The 21,124-nt window shown below is 39.7% G+C and overlaps 1 protein-coding gene across 1 annotated transcript in view; it reads right to left on the bottom strand.

Moving 5' to 3' along the window:
* Positions 1–11,697: 11,697 nt before the first annotated feature.
* SPACA1 (sperm acrosome associated 1) overlaps positions 11,698–21,124 on the bottom strand; it is a 40,944-nt gene continuing 31,517 nt past the window's right edge. The window contains exons 6-7 of the mRNA XM_044430361.1: positions 13,978–14,098; positions 11,698–11,884 (exon numbers count right to left, since the gene is read on the bottom strand). Of these exons, the coding sequence (XP_044286296.1) occupies positions 11,698–11,884; positions 13,978–14,098 (308 nt within the window). The remainder of the gene's footprint in view (positions 11,885–13,977; positions 14,099–21,124) is intronic.

Consider the following 21,124-nt stretch of genomic DNA (forward strand, 5'->3'; position numbering starts at 1 on the left):
CACACCGTATTAGATTTTCATATTGTATATTAAAACGCTCACAATATATGTATTTAATTTATATATTCATTGTATAATTATATATGACTAATATATATAATTATTAAATGAGGTAGAAAACTGATATGAGGAGTCAGAATTGCCTTTTCTTTGCAGAGAACACAGGCAGCTCCTTCTCCAAGCCCAATGACCGCTCCTCTGGGGTGGCCCATCCCTTTCTTCCCTGTTTCTCCCACCCAGAAACCCTCCCATGTGACCCCCTGCTCCCCCTTCCCTTCTTGGATTTGGTGCACTGAGCCTCTTGTACTTGAGCCAATGAACTCTCCCCAGCATGCCCTGCTCACTCCTGCTGATGAGAGAGCCCACTGGTCTCAGGTGAGCTCACGGCAGTCATGCCCGTGCCATTGCTGGAATCTGGACGGGGGAGGACCGGGGCAGGGGCAGCCAGAGGGCTGCAGGACAAGGCCCCAGAGGCCTCATGCAGCCCACAGGCCACACGTCGGGCCTCTCTGGTATAGATGCTGAACCCTGCAGACCCACTTCACTGGGTTTTTACAATACCAGCAATACTAAGCCTTTGTTTGGTCCAGGAATTTTAGATGTTTAACTGTTAGTGTTTTTATCTGACACAATTGCTCCTTTTGCTGCTCTGGTTGGAGGGTTGAGGCCAAGCAGACTACCTAATACCAGGAAGTATGTTTATGACAGAAGAAAGCTTTGAGCAAGACATTTCCCAGTTTTGTCAGCAAGTCTCAAAACAAGGACAGCTCCTTTGAGCCAGAGGTACAAAGGAAAACATTTTGATGGGCTGATCTGCTGCATTTTCTGTGAAACAGTAATCTTGTGGGCAAGGAATCAGAGAGTGAAAAACTCTGTCCTTTGCTTTAGATTCCCAAGTTTCCTTCAAAACAATGGAAAATTGATTGTATCTGTGGGAAATGAGGGCTCTCAAAATGAGAAGTGGAGAGGGAAAAATTGATTTTTTTTTTAAGAATCAATTCAGAGTTAGTAATAGGAACACCTGGACCTGTGTGTATGTGTGTGAGAAAGTGAGATTGGTGAAATCCCCTCAGGAAGCCTGAAAGTAAGACAACCAGAACCTGAAATAAGAAAGAGGAAATGAACATCTGACACTATTAGATCTTGATTTAATTACATAAAGCTGGGGTAAGATTGCAAAATGAGGATGCTTATAATTTCCTGTCTCTAGTAATATGAAGGAATTCCAAAGTCAAAAGTTGAGCAGACAAGTTAATTTTACTTGGATAAGTCATTATGGTGAGCTAATTTAGCTGCTTCTACATCTATCTCTGTGGACTAAGTTAGGAGTATTCATTTTGGTAGAACTATTTAATATTAATGACTACTCTGAAGCCACCTAAATCTGGATGTTCAGAATACTGGTTTATGTGGATATTATGTATCTTTATACTGTTGAGTGCATTGATCCAGTTTGACTGCTCCTCATACCAGCAACAGAAAAAACAACATGCATGCCACACCAGGGCCATCTTAACCCATGGGCCTGATGGGCACTTGCCCATGGGCCCCATACTAATCTGTGTATGTTAACCCTTGGAAAATTGGAAAACTTCCAAAATAACAGTAGTTGTAGTTGTCCTAGGGGCCCCAGTACACTGCTTTGCCCAGGGCCCATAATGCTGTTAAGACGGCCCTGTGCCACACGATACATATAAAAATATGTAGATTTTTGTTCTGAGTCCTTATATGAAGAAAAGGGAGAAGGCAATCAGTGGTAAAATCCATATTACTTCCTGCTAATATTCAGACCAAGTGTTTTTCAAAAATATCATGGAAAAGATACTTGCTTTACATAAATATATGAATGCAATGCCAATGTAGATGCATATTATTTCTGAGTAAGCATGCCTGAAATTGCATCATTCATCCGACTTAAGCTGCAATTGGATATACGTACTTAAGAGTAAGTCCTATGGAACGTGGCAGGATGTGCTTCTGAATAAGATGATACTATGCTGTGCAATAACCTCAAATGTCAAGGTTTTTTTTTTAAGTTTTCAGTCTGAATAACTTGACTGTTGCGTAAATGTTGTTATTTCTTAAAGAGAAGTGGGGGGAGGGAATGCCATTTTAACTTTCTGCAATTCATACCATATTATTTGTACAGCTAACCCAAAATACTGGAAATTTCACTTAACATCCAGTTGAAACTCTCCTCTGCTTTACAAATCTAATTATTACTTACTGCATCTAAGCACACTGAAGAAAAGATCACTTCTAATCATAGAGAAGTTAATCAATGTTCAGTTATCACTTTTGCATTCATTTTATGTAACATGAGTTTATTAAATGAACTTGTTCATTCGTTCATTTTGTGGCAATGGTAAGAAAGGAATGGCAGAAAGCACCACATGGGGGAAGATCCCTATTTCTTGGTATTTTGTTAAATGTGTTTGACTAAATGAAGTAATAAAATATAATGGAAGTCATTGGGATTCGTCCTCAAGATTTCATTTTGAGCTAGAAATGCATAAAACTGATAAAGAAAAAAATCTTTCCATCACTTGTGCTATTAGGGCACATATTAAGTGAAACTGGTTCATATATTATGATTTTAAAAATATTTTAATTTACTCTCAATTTCCTGAGGAAGCAGATCATATATGGATGAGCTATGGATTACTGAAAGATCATGAAGAGAGAGAGAGACACAGAGAGAGAGAGGATCTACCATCTTATGTACAAGGCCTCCCTGGACTTGTAATTCACAGCTGGACCAGTAATAACATCTGGCAGTCAACCATACTGACCACACAGCCTATAGTTTGCCTATGACTTTGCCTCCATTATATGAGTAGGAAATGAATTGATCAATTTAGTCTGAACACCTGGCACATGTGGCATGTCGGAATCTGATATACCCTGCACCTGATCCTTGAAATGAATGTCATGTACATTTGCCTGGAACAAGACATTTAAAAAAGTATATTTGGCAGGACTTGCCTTATCATGAAACAAGAGGAAACAGTTGCTTCAGACTGCCTATTTCAATTTACAGGGTAGGGAACAAAGGCAGACAGCCATGCCTTTTCCCACCTTCATCTTTTTCACCAGATTCTATGTCTTGCAGTTTTTAATCTTGTAAGCTGCTTTGTGCATCCACAGACAAAAGGCAGGGTAAAAATATGAAAGTGGCAAGAAATGAATTTATTTTAATAAAATTAGCCCCACATAATATTTTAATCCGTAAAAGAAGCATTTCAAACTCCGAGTTTTAAACCCCCCCCAACCAGGTTTCTTTGATTAAGAGGATAAAAGGCAAAGTGTCCACATTCCAATGGTGTTATCAGATTCTGAGAAAAAAGTCCACTGTGACCAAATTAAGGCGCCAAATATGGGAGACAGATAGCTGTCCATTATCACTTTTAGGTATTGCCATGTGGCCAGGTAATTCCAATTGAATTTCACCTGGAAATCTGAGTCACCCCAGAAAACATCCAATTTTCACAATTTGCTGGAGGTATCCACTCTCTCCAGGACAGTACCTAATTTCAGTCTTACATGGCTATAAAAAGGTGTGCTCTTAGGAAAAGCCAATTTATGCCTGACGTTATGTCTGCCACTGAGGTTCTCTGCACAGCAAATGGATCAAGATTTTAAATGCAGAATTTGTAGGAAAGAAACAGTGGTTGGTATGCACAGGGGAAAAATGGATTGTTTATGGGCAACAAGCTACTCTGGCAACCCATGGGCTGTGCCAGTGGTTGTTGGACCCTCAGTGGATTGGCCTGTCTTCCAAACCAGCACAATGGTTTCTCTTATGGGTACCAGGAATCAACTAGCAAGTTGCTTGGCAAAAGCTGCAATGCCATCCTGCCACTTTTGCCAAACTTCCCTGAGCACCCATCAGTTCCAGCTGCCCCTAAATGTCCAGGTGGCAAATCACTGTGAAGTGAGGTTTTTCCACCATGATCATCAGCCTATTTTTTAGTACTTACACCTTTGCCCCCACAGAATTGTAAAGTCCATCTTGACAGGTTTGTGAAGAGAAAACAAACTTTTCTTCAGAATCTGGCTGTTCAGAAAAGTGTAAATTTGCATTCTGCCATCATTGTCCTGTTTCCATTTAGCCTGAGGTGCTTGATCCTGCCTAATCTTGGAAGTTGTTGTGAGGCTGTAACTCATGTCTCCAATTAACTCACACAGCAGTCGGCAATAAAACTAAAGACTTTTATTGCTATTCACTACAAGATTTATGATGCAACAGATAAGCTCTGGAAATGCGCTCCTCACAGCTCAGTTGCCCCCTCCTTTCTGAACTCTGATGGGAAGGTCATGTGGATCTCAATCTCCTCTCACATCTTTCTGTCGGTGGGTGGGACAAACTTCTCTCCTGCCATCCCAGTTGGTCTAACCATCGCAATCTCCTCCAGAGCTGGGCATTCCATAAATTCCGTTTCATCTTCCTGTTCTCCAGGACTCTGCCCAGCAGCTTCAGAGTTGGGGGCGGGGGGCAACTTGTTCAAACACCTCAGAGTCTAGAGGAAGGGAAGCTGCACCCTGCTCAAACAACTCAGAGCTAGGGTATGGGGAGGCTACTCACTAGGAAGCCTCTGAGTCAGGCTGCAAAGGGGCCGTTTGGGCCCTGGGCACCAGGTATAAATCCCCTTGTTCCAATGCCTGACTCTCACTGTGAGCTTCTGGCCCTCTCTCGTGTGCCAACGCCTCTGTTGAGCTGTAAAGCATGACACAAGCTAAGCAGGTTTGAGCTGGGTTGAAATCTGGTGACCTGAGTCCTGCATTGAGCAGGTGGTTGGACTCGATGGCCTGCTAGGCCCCTTCCAAATGTATGGTTCTATGATCCTTTCCTGAGAAAAATAATGTATACACCCAGTCATATCCTCAATGGGAGACCTTTTGTATTGGTGCCAACAGGTTCCACAGGTCAATGGTTACTCAACTGGAAGTTGGGATCAGAGAGTGAGAACAATCAGACAGACTGGGAAGGATATCTGATGTATGTATGTATTTAAGGCTTTTATAGACCATCCATCTACTGGCATCTCGGGATGGTTTATATTATGGTGAAACAGTTCATCTTCAAATTATCACAAGATAATGTCAGGAATATAGAACTTAGCACAGAGGAATGCTGAGAATTTATAATCGTTGGCACATTAAGTGAAAATATTTGAAAAATGGAAACAACTTCCAGAAGAGTATACATGCTGCAGCAACACTGGATTCTGTTCATATTGCATGAATAAGGATACTAGCTTCCTAAAACTCTCCAAAGAGGCCTCCAGACAAGGCTTTTATCATGCGATTGCTTACTTTGTTGTCCTGTTGCACCACCTTCCTGGCAGGACAATACTGGAACTGGAAGAGACCTCCGAAGAGAAGACAGTTCCTGCCACCCAACTCCTTCCTGAAAGTGCCTGCAGAAGATAAAGGATGCCAATAGACTTTCCAAGACCACCACCAGGAGCAACACACACTTGGGGAGATTGTGCCATTGGAAGAATCTAAGTACATGGGGCGACCCTGCCCCCTTCTTCAGACCCCATGAATACTATGAACAAAGGCCAGCCTTAACTACCAGGTCTTGCTTCTTGGGAGTTCTGAGCTTTAGGTTTTTGTTTCCCTGACTAAAGTGACATGCACAAAGGATTGGATATGATTGGTGTCATTCTCTGCTTACGTGATGGCAGTTAGACCAAGTCAGGCAGAGGAGCCAGGTAAGACAAGAAGACAATGAAAGAAAATTAATGTTAACCCCCCCACATTGGATTTTTTAATTAGCAATAATATTCAATAAGCGTACTGGCCATACAGTTAATCACTTAATGGAATCAATACCCCTACAAGACACATTGAGTTAGTTAATGCGTTTTTTTTTATCCAGATAAGAAAGAATCTGATCATTTCTCAGACTTGAATACTTATATGCCACCAAGATGCATGCCTTCTCTTTTCACCTGATTAAAATAAACTGTTCTCATATGACCATTAACCACCAGTGTTGACTCAACTTATGCATAATGATTTTTTTTCATTTCCTACATAGTTTTTGTGAGAGCACAGTGGACCAAAACACAGTGACAAAGAAAGGAGCAACACTGAAAAAAGACAAAATTGTGTGCATCTGTCTGTATTCCCATACTTAGACTGCTACTCTGTCACCTTATATCAATGGGGGAGAAAACCCCATTGAACTCAGTGGCACCTGCTTCTGGGTAGCCATGTATAGGATTGCACAGTGATCCCAAACTCTCATAGTTTCTGGGCATAACAAGGAATCTGGGAAATTTTTTAAAGGTATTCCCTTTATAGGTTTAAAAAAGTAACAAGAAAAGCCTCACAATATTCACAATGAAACAAAGAATTACAAGGCTTGCATGTAAGAATGAAACAATGTACATAATGTGCTAATTATAAATTAACATGGTTCAGTGGTGATATCTGCACCATTGCTCAGGAAGTAAGTGAAAAAACTTCAGTTCAAAATGTGATTTAAATCAGCGATTTAAGCTGACCTTTTTACATATTGTTATTTAATCAATCTGCTCTAACTGGTAGTGCCAGGGGTCCTTCATTTAGAAGCACTCCAGGTGTTAATTTAACAGTGCTAAACTTGGATGGTAAGGTTATTCTCAGCACATGCATTTTGGAACAATCACTTAACTGAATGGGAACAGCCTCAACTTGGCCACTGACATTCAATCCTCCCGTGTGCCTTATTTTCTTATTCTACATGCAAGGGCTGGAGCTAAACATTTGTCATATTTAGAGTAGGACTACTAAAATAAATGGGGCTTAAGTTAGTCATGCCTAACTTTAAGTATTTCCACAAGCTGCAGTCCCAATCTAGATCAGAGCCCTGCATCTGTGACTTTATCACAAAAGTGCAGCATGAGGAGGCATGCTCAGTCACAAAAGGGTCATCCCAGTGGCCATGGCCAGTTTCAAAGCATGTACAGTTTTCCATAGAAAGGAAACAGCTGAGGCCATTCTAAAACTAAACTCGCACTCTTCAAATCAGCCTTCCACAAACTGGGGCCCTTCAGATGTGTTGGGCTACAACTCCTAACATTCTCAGCCAAGGGCATCAGGCTGAGGAAGGCTGATTTGAATGGGTGTTGCACTATAAATACAATTTAAGACCTTTTTGCTGTCATTTAAGAAGTCCTGGGCAGGCTAGAAAACTCACTGGTTCCTACTCTATCCATAGACATGTGTTGCATTTATAGACTCAGTTGGGTTATAAAAGTATTTTGGGCACAAAAATACCTCCCCCCAAATAAAACTTGTTGTACTTCACATTGCACATACTTTCTTACAGCACAGATGGATTCATCTTCTAATGTGGATTTCTGTCAAGTAGTCTATAATCTTTTGTATACAGAGATATATAAATTCTTGTGGGCAAATTCTGTTGGATTTGCCCACAAGAACCTAAGGCACATTGTGCACTTTTGAACTGTTTGCTGTTCCTTAACTGTTTCCTTTCCAGACTGTTTTAACTCTTCTAGCATAGTTATTTTTTAAAAAGAGAGAGAGATAGAAAAGCACAAGGAAGAGAAAATGCTGGTATCGGTAATCAGGCCCAGCCAGGCCCAGCTTTCCTTTTAAAAGCTATCATTGCCTTTTGTGTTTTTGCCAATGCTTATAAACACAAAGTTTACTAGAGTACTAATATCTGGAAAGCTGTATAAATTGGATTTGTGGTTGGCATATCTGTCACTTTAATTATTTGTACTGCAGAGTCTCTTTCAGCCACAACTTGCTGAAAGAATATTTTACTGACATTAAACATCAAATGGAATAATAGTCTTTGGCCTGGACAAGAGCAAAATGTTTATAATCTAATTTCTCAGGCAAGCAGGCAGTTCTTTTCCTATTTATATTTCCCTTTAGATTTTAAGATGTTTTCATTCATTTACTACACGCAATAATAAAACATTGTCATTTCAGTAATACAAACAGTAACATCCTTTTATTTGGCAGCCAAAGGTTGATTAGGTAAGCAGAGTTTAAAATGCAGAGTTTTTGTGCAATAATGTTTAGCATTCATTTTCTTGTTTAGAAAGGAAATAAAGTACAATTATAGAAAAGGTTGATAGGTTCTTTTAAAGAGACACAGGGAGAGAAACTGGAACATCTGCACCAATATCTGACCTTATTCTGAACAGAAAACAGATGAAGTTGCTTCCATCAATATGCTGATAAATGCCTTCTTTCTTTTTCAATAAGAGCAAATGTTTTATGATGAGCTTTCTAGTTATCAAGAGCCAATTCCATCTATACTGAAGTTTATTTGGCATAAAATCTTCAATAAAATTTCCAACACAGCCCCTCTAAACTCCAATAGCCTCTACTTTAGCAGCATATTTAACACTGTCTTTTAGGTACTGTGATTTACTCAGGATTGAGGTTGTATTTAAGGGCGCATGCACACCCTTTTGGAGCCATAAATTCAAATTGGATCTCAATCTGATCTATAACAAATGGGCTGTTACGGAAGGAAACTAAGCATACAATGCATGGGTTGTACTTTGAGATGGACACCTCCGATCTTGGAGGCTTTAAAGTTTTGTTTTTTGTAAGCCATCCAGAGACTTTTAGTATTGGGATGGCATATAAAATCTTTAAATAAATAAATAAAGTGTCCAGTGTCTTGTTGGGTTGCTGCCAGCAGGGTGGGAGGAGCAACACAGGTGATTTTTCACCTCAGTCCAATTCCCCCCTCCCTTAACAGGCCTGAGTACAGGTGCACTGGCGGGGGCACAGCTGGGAAGGCCATAGGATGCTCCTCTCCCCTCCACTGGAACATCCCTTTTATGACTTCCACAAGATCATTCAAGGCTGCATTTGCAATGCCAGAAAGCAGGCTGTTGCTCTGACAGTAGCTGTGGGGTGTCTGAGGAGGCTTAGGAGACAGGTCCAGATGTCTGAGTTTCGCAACCAAGAGATTTTTAAAAATTGGGTTTTTTTTAAATATACATTTCAACTACTCCCACCAGTGTTCATACAAGACATAAATAAAACAATTATGGGTGTGCCTCAAACGTATACTTATTAGTATATAGAAGCACATAAAAATGCAGTTTCTGTAAAAAGTCATGCATGGACTAATGCACTGTGAATTAGTATCAGTTCAGACTTTGACTAGTTAATTGAATGTCCAGACAAGGGATTAATGACTGGAGTTTCAAAATATACAGTAAAGGATAGTTTAAGGAATAATGTTGATTTCTAATGGATTATACACAAACCCTTGAATAGTATTCTGTCCAGGACCACACTTCAGGAGTTTCAAACATAAATCAAACTTCAATAGAGAAAGTGGACATACCTGTTTGCTTCCTCTCCCAAGAATAAAATAATCCAAGAAAAGAGTCTTGCTCTAGCTGATGAAGTTGAATATGGAATAAATATTTTAAAAAATTCTATAAGACAAAATTCATCAATGTACCGAAGATAAATTTCCAATGAATTTTGTTTAAGGTCTTTTCATCAACCAAAGAAACACAAAATGGGCCTGTTCTACTAGTATTTAGAGCAATCAGCTCAATGGATCTAAGATTAGTAGATCCCTGTTTTTAATAAACCCTACCCCAGTGGGTTGATCAAACATTGTCATAATTCATTGCAATCTTTCAGTCAAAGTTGCAACTAATACTATGATGTCTAAGTTAATTGACAAAATATGTTGCTAGGACAGTAAGTTTGATCCTTGTCAGGCTTAGCGATCATTGTGATATACACATTAGCTAATGATCATGAATGAGAGCACAATTCAAATATAATTATGAACATGGTAAAGCTTTGAAACCAAAAAGCTGAAAATATTTTATGATTGGGAATCAGTCTAGACCAGATGATTTCCCAATATTTAGATTCAAACTGTTTTCATACTTCCACAATATAAAGGGGAGCCAAAAGAAACTGCCACTGTGAGTTATCTACCTTTGGAAAATTAAGCTGAGAAAAAAAATTATATCTTGCTCTGATATTTCCATTCCCGCACTATACAAATCAGCACATAACTGTAAAAATCATGAGTTTATACCTTTGGAAGAACTATATATCATACTGCTCTCATCTTTAACTGCAAAAATATCATTTTATGTTTTTGCTGTTTAAGAACAGAATGTGTACTAGGATGCTCACCATTTTTTCAATATACCTACTTGCTGACAGGGTAAAGCAAATGCCACCAGCTGTGAAAGAATATTATACAACTCATATTTAATGTTCTGTAGCTCCTGGTAAGGTTGTGTTGCTGGAGAAATGGCAAGCTACAAGAAAGTCAACTTTTCACCTGCATATTTGTTGCATTTCTAATTTTTTGTTTTTAATAGAAGGTGTAAGTAATTCAGTCCTATTTATTCACTTCCCATTCAGTGGCACAGGAGTCAACTACATCCTTATTAATTTTAAATTACTTAACTAATCTGAAATTTGATTTTTAACTTTCCCAACAAGAAGAGAAATATTGAAGCACCACCAGACAGACTGCAGCATAATCTGAAAGTATCAACATTTTCAGTCTTACAACCAAACATTTATAGCATAGCAATGATGCAGAAACATTAAACTAATCTGATCAAAAGTAATTATGATGAACAGAGGAAATAAATGTGTTGTCTTTTCATAAGGATGCAGAATCCAAGCACCAGCCAAACCAAATTAAACAATGTATGTGTAAATCTCACCACTGTTTCCTTCTTAGGGGCAGGTGTATTTCTATCAGCTAAAATCTCATTAACACCACCCACGCACAAATAACAATTTAATTTCAATAGCTTGCTAAAATATTCATGAAACACACCTGAACAGTCATTATTGGTCCATACATATTAATTAAAGCAACTACTTTGCCATTTATTTTCCAACCAAAATCAAAATGCAGCCATGAAAGCTCCACTTCTGATGCCAGAGTAGTGTCTTTGACCTCAGAGGAGGGACACCAAGGAATTCTATTTCTTCCAGGAACATAGGATTGTTCACTACAGAAAATTGAGTCTATAGATCAATTTATTTTTAAGTACAAATTTGCACATGTAATTTTAGCTACAATTTAAAGATGAATTCTTTGTTCTCCATGGCTTGTCTTATCAACTATAGGTGGGCCAGGTGGAAGGCTATCCCAAGGATACATCATTTTGGCTCTGGGTGAAGAAGGTGGATAACATGAGTATCAGTACACAGCTGATGAACTCCATAAAAGACCTGTTAAACATCAATGCTACACAGCAATGCAAAGTTAAATGCTCTTAGATCCCTTGATTAGAATGATCTTGAGAGGGTAAATGTTGGTTTGTAGCCTGTATGAATATGCACCAGGACAAACTTTTTTTGGCTGTCTTACATTCTGAACTTGACCATCACAATCTCATCAAATACATCACATAAAGATATGCCAGCGTAAGGTTGAGAACTGGAGTGCTGATGTATTTATTGTGAGAGTTTGCTATCACCTTATTAGAACATCTGGTTTTCAAAAACAGAGAGGCAGAAGCCCCTGGTGAACCACAGTAGTTTTGAGAGCAGGAATAAAACTTGAAATCTGGGTGATGCAATGATTCAGTGTTCCCAAACAAAGTTCACCAAGCAGCACAAAGCACTTCCCAGAACTGGAACTTTTAATATTTTGAATGTATTTTATTACAGTTTCTCTTTAAAAATAATCTTTATTTTGTAATGATGTCTCTATTCGCCTTCTGCTTCTGGTGGTGCATTCCATTCATTGTAGGACACCTGCTCCTGCACTGCGCTTTCTAATTGTGAGAACTGAGATGTTTCTACTGTGGGTACCGGCCCTGATGAGGTTCTCATTGAACTTGACTCATCTTTAGTTCGCCAAACTTTGGTTTGCCAGAATAGTTTTACAGCAGCCCTACAAGAAAAGTAACAAGTAAATAATAAGGCAAATTTAACCACATTTTTGATTTAATAAATTTCTATCCCACCCATTAGCCCAGATGACTCTCTGGGAAGGTTACAAAATATAATAGTAACAAAAACATACACAATGAATAATAGTAAATTAATCATGTAAACTACAACAATCAGAAGTAATAGGTCTTTGTCAGGCACTGAAAAGAGTATAAAGAGGGTACCAGGTGAACCTCTTTGGGGAGCTGGTTCCAGGATCAGGGTGCAACTATCAAAAAGGCCCTTCTTCTCACAGCCACCCTTTGTTTCCCTCAGAGGGGGCACTCTAAGAAGAACCTCAGGTGATGATCTTAGGGTCTGGGTAGGCACATATGGGAAAAGATGCTCCTGGCCCCAAGCCATTCAGGGCTTTAAATCTTAATGTTAACACTTTGAATTGGGCTTGGATTTCAATTGGAAGCCAGTGAAATTGATAGGGGACTGGCGTTTTATGTTTGTATTGGACAGTCCCCATCAGCAGACTCTCTGCCCTATACTGGACCAACTGAAGTTCCCAAACCATCTTCAAAGGCAGCCCTACATAGAGAGTTTTACAATGATGCAAACATGAGGTTACCAGAGCGTGGATTACTGTGCTACATTCTGTCTGTCCAGATAGGGTTGCAGTTAGTAAATCAGCCTAAGCTGATAAAGGGTGTTTCAGGCCACCAAATCCACCTGAAATTCTAGTGATAACTAAGGGTCCACAAGCACCCCCAAACCTGTCCTATAAGGAGAGTGCAACCCAGGACAGGTACAATGTCACCCATCTGGACAGAAGATCCCTCCAGCAACAGTATCTTATCTGGATTAGGCTTCAGTTTACTGGCCCTCAACCAATCCATTACCAAGCCCAGACCTTGATTCATAATATCCATTGCCTCACCTGGACTAGATGTAAAAGAGAGGTAGAGCTGGGTGTCATCAGCATCACCTCTGGATAACCTCTCCCAGTAGTTTCATGCAGATGTTAAATAGCATGGAGGATAAAACTGAGCCCTGCGGAACTCCATGGGATAAATGGAGTTCTGATCAAAAAGGATTTATCATCAGACCTTAGGAAGGGGGATGAGTGTATATACCATGAATAGCATGGCCACTTTCAAACCATCTTTCAACCATCTTTCAAATCATCTTTATGGTGAAGAAGCTACTCCAAATGAATGAGATCATTGGTCAATCTACGCTGACTAGCACTAATCCTCCAGTGTTTCAGGCAGGAGCTTTCCAAGTTTTACCCAGAGATAGGAACCTTCTCATGCAAAGCGAATCCTCTACTGCTAAGCCATGGCACTTCCCAAAAACAAATTTCTTTCCCAAACCATATAAATATAGCCATTCATTCATTAAAATAAAAGCAATGTTTTTCTGTCATTCTTCAATGATGCCCAATCTACTACTGTCATTTGAACTCTTGGCTTAATGCTCTCTCCTTTAAGTTTTCTTATCTTATTTGTCACGAATGCAATTCCTCACAAGCCTGAACTTCCTTAATTCCTTTCACTGTGCATTTTGCCATGCTGTCTTTTGTGCATGGAACAGTTTCCCCCTGCATAACTCCCAGACCTGTCAAGCTAATTCCTCTCTTCCACAAACACTCTTCTTAAGGTCCACTTGCTTTGTAATGCCATTTGGCTCTCTGTAGGTAAGCCTCTGCATTGTCCTTTACCAGTTAAACAAGCTCTAGATGCATTTGAAAGGAGGCTATGTGAAAAAGTTGCCTTCAGAGACAAATTCTGGAAAGGCAACCTCTTTCTAGAATTAACTAATTATGCCATCAATCAAACAATGCATATGCATATGGGGGTATGTCATTTTGACTTTTAATCTCAAATGAAATGTCTAGCACTGTTAGAAATCCTGTTCTCTCCTTTAGTACCAGTGAAGCATGTCTGAACAAGATTTCCTGCCATGGATCCCTGTTTGTACTTGAACATACTACAGATACTTTCTGGAGTTTACACATCATCCCATTCCATGCCCTGATTAAACTGAACTTCTGAGGATGGGGTGTAGCTGACCTGATACAATTTACACTTAGGTTTATCAACCTACCAATTAAGAATGATGAAGATTATTGCAAAGATCACGCCAACGCAAACAATAACTCCAGTTATGAGGACAAACACCAATACTATATCTGTACTTGGTTTCTTCAACCGTCTTGTTTCCAGTTCTAAACAAAAACAAAACTATTATTGTCATTGCTGCTGTTACAGAAATGTTCTGGTAAACAGACTTATTACAGAGGCTGGAAATAGGAAAAGGGGATTTAATTTTCCACTCCCTTTAAGTGCCAAATAGCAATTTATACCTGTGAAAAGTTAAAAGTGCTAACAATGACTTTATACACCTATGCTGCATCAGGGTCTGACTGGAACATTCTAAATGTCACAGAAAAACGGAAATTTGTTTAAAGTTGTGTAAGTTTCTGTGAAAAAGCTTTCTGAGTTGTACATAGGAGCATGTTTAACCAGCAGATCAGTTACACAGGAGGACCTGTAATTTAGGTAAAACTAACCTAAGGATATGACATATAACTAGCAGAAGAAATTATTTAAGAGAACTGACATATGCAGAAATTATCAAGTAAATAAACACAATCACAACAATATTTTAGATTTTTTTAAAGGTACAGTAAACAGCAACAATCCTTCAAAATGTTATATAAAAACTTTTAATGAGTGTGAGATTAAAACTAGGTTAAACAAAATAAGAGGTTGAACATCATGGTAACTGAAATAATGGACACAACTTGAAAAGGGTCAGAATTTAAAGGTATTTTCATTAGCTCAGAAAAAAACTTTAGATGGGATGAAATGACAGTAAAGTAAACCTTACAAAATGCGTTGCGCCCACATGTCAATGACTTAGTGCACAAAATTAGATGACTCAGTCAAAGAAATTTTCAGAAAATATACCCATGTATGATTAAGAGCACCTGTTGCTTGTCTATATTTAAGGCTACTTCTGAGATGTTGCTTTAGGCTGGTGATGATCTAGCATGACAATAGCTTATCAGCATTGATTTGCCAACCTAGTGAACTACTGGATAAAATCTCAAAATATACTGAGGGTCCCAATCAAGTATACTCACTATACTTTCCTATTTCTATTCCAACTTCTCAATGTTTGCTCAGATTACCAGACATAGGAAATATAGTGAATATGAATTAAAAACTAATGCCACTCTGTTAACATAAATGTCTCTGCTGGTCATCACAGGCTGGAAAGAAATTATGGTAAAGTGTAAGAGGTGTTTAGCAATTTCATTTGTAAGTCCATCTTGGAAATTGCTGGCCCAGAATGTGCATGGTTGATGCTCCCCCACCTAATAATCTCTCGACATGCCAAAAGATTGCATGTCAAAAAGACGGAATAGCTTCAGACATTCTCATTTTCCATATACTTATGTTGTCACATGTTTGCATGTTGTAGAGCATTTCTTCTTCTTTGAATGAGGCAGCATTCAAGCATACAGTATCACTACCTGCATCCTCAAGCATTTTTAATTCAGGACAGCTGTACCCATCTTGAACACAAGCACACACAGGTTACGAGACTGTATTAGCCTTTTTCTTACTAGCCTGTGAAGACACAAGTAACCAGGTGAGTTTTTAAAAAGTGCCTCTGCCAAGTGGTCTGGTGGATGTGGAATGCAGCAAGGGTTGCATCCAACACTGTCATTCTTTCAGTAGAAGCAGTTCTGTCAATGGAACTAGGAACAAGACAATTCCCACTCCCAGTACAACTCCTCTCACACACAGAAAATCTGAGAAACTCTGCAGAGAACATTTTGGGGAGGAAGGGAGAAGGTCCTGCTTCATTAGCAGACAGCCATTACCAAAACAATGTATTTAACCCTTACGTTCACATGGTAGCCACGGAAGAAGGGTTTTTCTTCTCTCCGTAACCAGCAGAACAGACTGTCAGAGAAGGAATGGACTGCTTCCCTCCACAGCCAAACAAAGAAATGCAGGAGAATAGTAATGGAAGACTTGAATGATCCATCTCTCCCCCAGCTCACTGTGTTTCTGTGCTGGTTGTGGGATTGCTATACTCCATTCCTGTGTGGCTAGCATGGAAACACTGTTGGCTAGCAAAGGAGCAATGAAGAGCCCTATCCTTCTTCTGCCGGTCAATCACTCACAAGTATTCTTTGATGCTTTTGTTAACTCTGAAGTTGTTAAATCCCAGGCTGCTGGGTTACGTAGCCTTTCTGAATATGATGTGTGTGTGCTTGGGGAACTGTTACCCTGCTTTTCTGCAACGTTTAACAGAGTGACTTAGAAATAAACACTGCTTTAAAATATGAGTGTAAAATATATTTCAAATAAAAGCAATATTAAGCTCTAATACATATTTCTAAGGTGCAACTACGAGGGGCGTTCAATGTATTCTTGGTATCAGCTTGAAGAAAAAGGAATAATAAATTGAAATAGTTTTTATTTTTCAATGTAATCCCCCATAACTTCAATACACTTATCACAGCTAGAAATTAACTTTTCAGTTCCCTGTAAAAATACCCTTCCTCCTAGTCTAAAAAATGTGTGTTAACTGCCGCCTTGAGTTCTTCATCGTCAGAAAATCACTTTCCACAAAGATCTCTTTTTAAATTCGGGAATAGGTAGTAGGCACTGGGGGCCAGGGCCGGGCTGTAGGGTGGGTGGTTTATTTCTTCGAAACCACAGTCTCGCACAGCAGCCTTCAAAACATGCGCTGTGTGAACGGATGCGTTGTCATGAAGAAGCAACACACCTGTGGTCAGTTTTCCCCACCTTTTTTCTTTAATTGCTTCTCTTAAATTACGCAGAGTGGTTGCATAAGATGCTGCATTTATGGTTTCACCCTTTTTTTGTGTACTCGATCAATAAAATTCCCTTTGCATGGACATTTTTAAAAAGTATATAGCGATTGGAGGACTGATATAGATTAAGACTCTAGCAGAAGTACAGGTGGGGGTTATTCTTTGCCCCTTAGCATGGGCTGGAAATTCAATCTGGAATGCAGTACCTGCTAGGGAATCTTCCATTGGTGGAAATGAGCCCTCCCTCCACAAACACTCATACATGTGTAAGATCCTGCCTTTCTGTTGAAGAACAGCACACAAAAAAGGCTGACATTAAAATCTGGATTAAAAACAAAATCTTAATTAAAAGCACTGACCCATTTAATAACTCCTCCAATAGCAGACCAGCTTACATGCCTGCTGGCACAGAGAGGAAGGAGATCTGCAGCCGAAGAGTAGCCCCTGAGAAGGTCCACATTGGGCTTATGACCCGGATTGGGCCTTCAGCTGGAGGCAAAGGGCTGAAGCCCTCCTGTCTTCCTCTTGTGAGGGTCCTGATCCAAAGGCTAATTCCTTGAATGTCACCTTGCATACTTCATATCTCGAGAGAGGAATGTATCACCTGAAATGTACTCACTCAACATGTCCACCTGTGGCCACAAAACCCATTAGGGCCACACAATTCCCTTACGGTAAGATGATATGTTAGGAACAGCTGTTCTGCAGAAGATAAGGGCCAGTTAATGAATGCAAGCCACTCGTTCTGGGAGATCAGTCATTTGGCTTCAAATACCTCAGCTGTTGGCCAGAAACCAGTAAGATGCCAAAAACCTGACTCTTGTGATAATCACGATACTTTCAAGTTGGTAATATACATTTCCAATAAAGGTAAAGTGCAAAGGCAAAAGTGGATACTTTTATTAGACAGAAATACTATGTCGAGTACAGCATCTGTTTAAAAGGATTTCAAAGATCATAGACTTGACCCTGGACTCATTACTTAGCAAAGCTTTTAGTAACATCAGTAGGAGCTTTGCTTCAGTGTATAATACACAATACAGTTTCTGATGTACCAAATCATCCAAAGGGGTTCATTGATGGCAGAGACCAGGAAAAATCAAACAATTTGTTGTTTACAGAAGAGGGGGGAAAGCTGAACATTGGTCTTTCTTAACGATGGACAATTAGTTTGTAGAAAACTAGACCCTCAGACCCTCAGGCTGAGCTGTATATCTAATAAAAGGCAGTAAACGTCCCAGACACAGCTTCCACTTCTTTCAGGTATTATAAAGATGTTACAAAGCAGGTATGTTCTGGGCTGATGAACAGCATGTGGACATAAAACATAGGAAAAGCCCTGCTGGATCAGACCAAAGGGCCATCTAGTCCAGCGCTCTGTACACGTGGGGACAAATCGGCTGCCCACAGGATCCCTCATGCAGGATGGGAGCAAGACCTCCTCCTGTTCAAGCTCCTTCGCAACAACTGTATGCAGACAAGCCAGCTCTGACAGAGGTAGCACATAGCCAGCAAGGCTAGGAGCCACCAATAGCCTCCTCCTCCATGAATTTCTTCAACCCCTTTCTAAAGACCTTCAGATTGGAGGTCATCACCACTTCCCATGGCAGCAAATTCCATAGTTTAACCATACACTATGTGCATATATGCTTCCTTTCATCTGTCCTGAACCTCCCACCAATCAGCTTCATGGGATGACCCTGGATTCAGTGGGAGAGGGAAAAAAAAGTCTCCTCCTTTACTTGCTCCATACCACACATTATTTTAAACACTTCTGTCATGGTCCCAGTTGTTGTAGCTACTCCTCACAGGAGAGCTGCTTGAGTCCCCTGATCATTTCTGTTGCCCTTCTCTGTACTTTTTTCAACTCATTGCCCCTTTTCAGATAAGGCAACCAGAACTGAACACAATATTCCAAGTATAGTCACACCAAAGGTTTGTATAAGGGAAGTAAGATTATGGCAGCTGCATTTTCTATTTCATTCCTAATTATGCCTAGCATGGAATTTGCCTTCCTCACAACAGCTGTGTGCTGGGCCGACAATTTCATCACTCTGTCTGCCACCACCCCAAGATCCCTTCCTTACTCAGTTACCACTAGTCCAGATCCCATCAGTGTATACTTGAAGTTGGGATTTTTTTGCCCCAATATGCATTACTTTACATTTACTTATAGTGAACTGCAATCACCATCTTGATGCCCAGTTTCCCAGCTTTGAGAGATCCCTTGGAGTCCTCACAACCCCTTTTGGTTTTAACCACCCTAAAAAGTGTAGTATCAGGTGCAAACTTGGCCACTTCACTACTTACTCCTAATGGCAAGGGGATGACTGTAAGTTGCTCTCCTGTCTGTTAGGGTTCTCTTTGGAGACTAGCAAGCCTTATTTGTGAACTGCAGCTTCATACACTAGTACCACAAAGAACGGTTGGAATTAGCAAACTACTTCTCCATTTGTCTATACTGTGTCTCACTTTGCCTTCTGTTGCTTTCTTTCGGGAAACTCAATGCATGCACTTGTGTCTCATTGTCAATGGACAGGGGTGCATTTTTTCCCATCAATGCTGATTTTGCTTCATGTGGGGAGCTGTCATTCCAGCTCAGCTCTTCTTTGCTATGCACCACTTACGTCAAAAAGGGCCTGGGGGAGAAATTCAGGATCTGAGATTTTAATCTCATGGCAGAGCAGGCAGAATGCAGTAGTTCTCCCCTGTTAGCTGTTATAAGCCATTGCAAGAGGGCAGAAGAGGCTGCCTAAAATCTAAAATCATGAATGCCCACCCATTTGCCATCAAAGGTTCTAAATGACTACCCTCACCCCAGCTCCCAGATTTGGAGATGATCTTGCGTGTGCCCCTGCACCACATGTCCCAGTTAAGAAATAGTAGTTTAAATTGAATTTTTGCTTGTAATATATTTTTGTCAAGAAAGTATGTGAATAAGATGCCATCTGAAAAGAAAACCATGAAGAAACAGCGTGAGAGATTCCTCAGACTAGATCTTACCAACACTTACAGCAGTAGAATGTACCTGTAATAATACCCACCCACCAAAGATGTTTGAGAGGCTGCAAGCTGTGGTCTCTTCAGAGTGTTTGAATTAGTTTTTCTTTAAATTGTTCTGTCTATGCAACAACTTTCCAACACACTTTTGAGAACTGTAACCTACTCAGTTTTTTATTGATGACACATGGCATCAGAAATGGCAGGAGTATTTTCGACTGAGGCTGTCCCAATTCGGAGTGGAGGATGGTCTAATATATTGTGCCCCCTCCCTGCTCTACAGTTCTAAGTAGAAGGCCACATTTAGATATTCTGAGTCATGGTCACGGTCATATAATAGGTAATCATGTTCTGCTATTACCACCAAAAATTAGGCAGTAGGTGCCTAATACATCTATATTCTAAGATGTATTGCAGAATATAGCTCAAAGGACTGAACTGAAATTTGGCAGTGTAAGGGAGACTGGATTGAGGATGGTCTGTACTGACACTGCAGCAGGAAGGGGAAAGAAATTTCTTGTTTATAAGAGATTGAATTTGATGATCTCCAGAATTTTGACAGGTATTGTTTTCTTTTTGACGTTGCTTCAGGAAGTGGCAGCGGGTTTTCTTTCATTCAAGATATTTAAGCAGAAGTTGAACAAATCTTTTTCCAGAGATTTGTAGCTGCTTCCTGCATTTCACAGCCTGTATTGAGCAAGGGACTGGACTATCTGATCTCCAAGATCCCTTCCAACTCTATGAGTTTGCATGAATAAATGTGCTAAAAATGAATTAGAGGAGGAACACTAACTCATCGGTGGCTTGTAAAAAGTTTGCATCTATGAGATTTTGTATCTATGAAAATCAGCTCCCATGAACAATGCAATTAATTTCTTCCTCAAGATAGAGAATGCAGCAGTCTTCTTCATCAAGTTGGGGCAATATGGAGATCAGGGGCTACATGTGTCAAAGGTCCAGGAACAATCTACATGAGCAATTTCCCCAGGGATGTTAAGAGGAAGCTGGTTTTAATGAAACACTATCCATTGGAATAGTGCACAAAATTACCATATTTCTAACTAATGTTTTATTGACTAAATTAGAAAAGTGAGATCTTTTCTGTTTTTAACAGTTTTAGAACAAGAGTGAGAAGACTTCAAATTTATAGATTTTACTTAGCTTATTTTTATTTTTTCTAGCTTATTTTTATTTTTTCTGCTGCAAAAGAATTAAAGAGAATTAAAGGACTCTGAGCTCAGGAGTTTGTTCTGAAAAGTAAATGGAAGTTCCTGAAATAATAATCAGCAATTCCTATTAAAATACAGGTGTCATTATATTTCTTTGCCAGAATAGATACTGTAAGTGTTTTGAAAGTGCAAATCCAAGTACTTTTATCTGAGTTCTTACCTTTTT

Source organism: Varanus komodoensis, unplaced genomic scaffold (assembly GCF_004798865.1).
Source record: "Varanus komodoensis strain SLA01 unplaced genomic scaffold, ASM479886v1 scaffold1, whole genome shotgun sequence".
Lineage (NCBI taxonomy): Eukaryota > Metazoa > Chordata > Lepidosauria > Squamata > Varanidae > Varanus > Varanus komodoensis.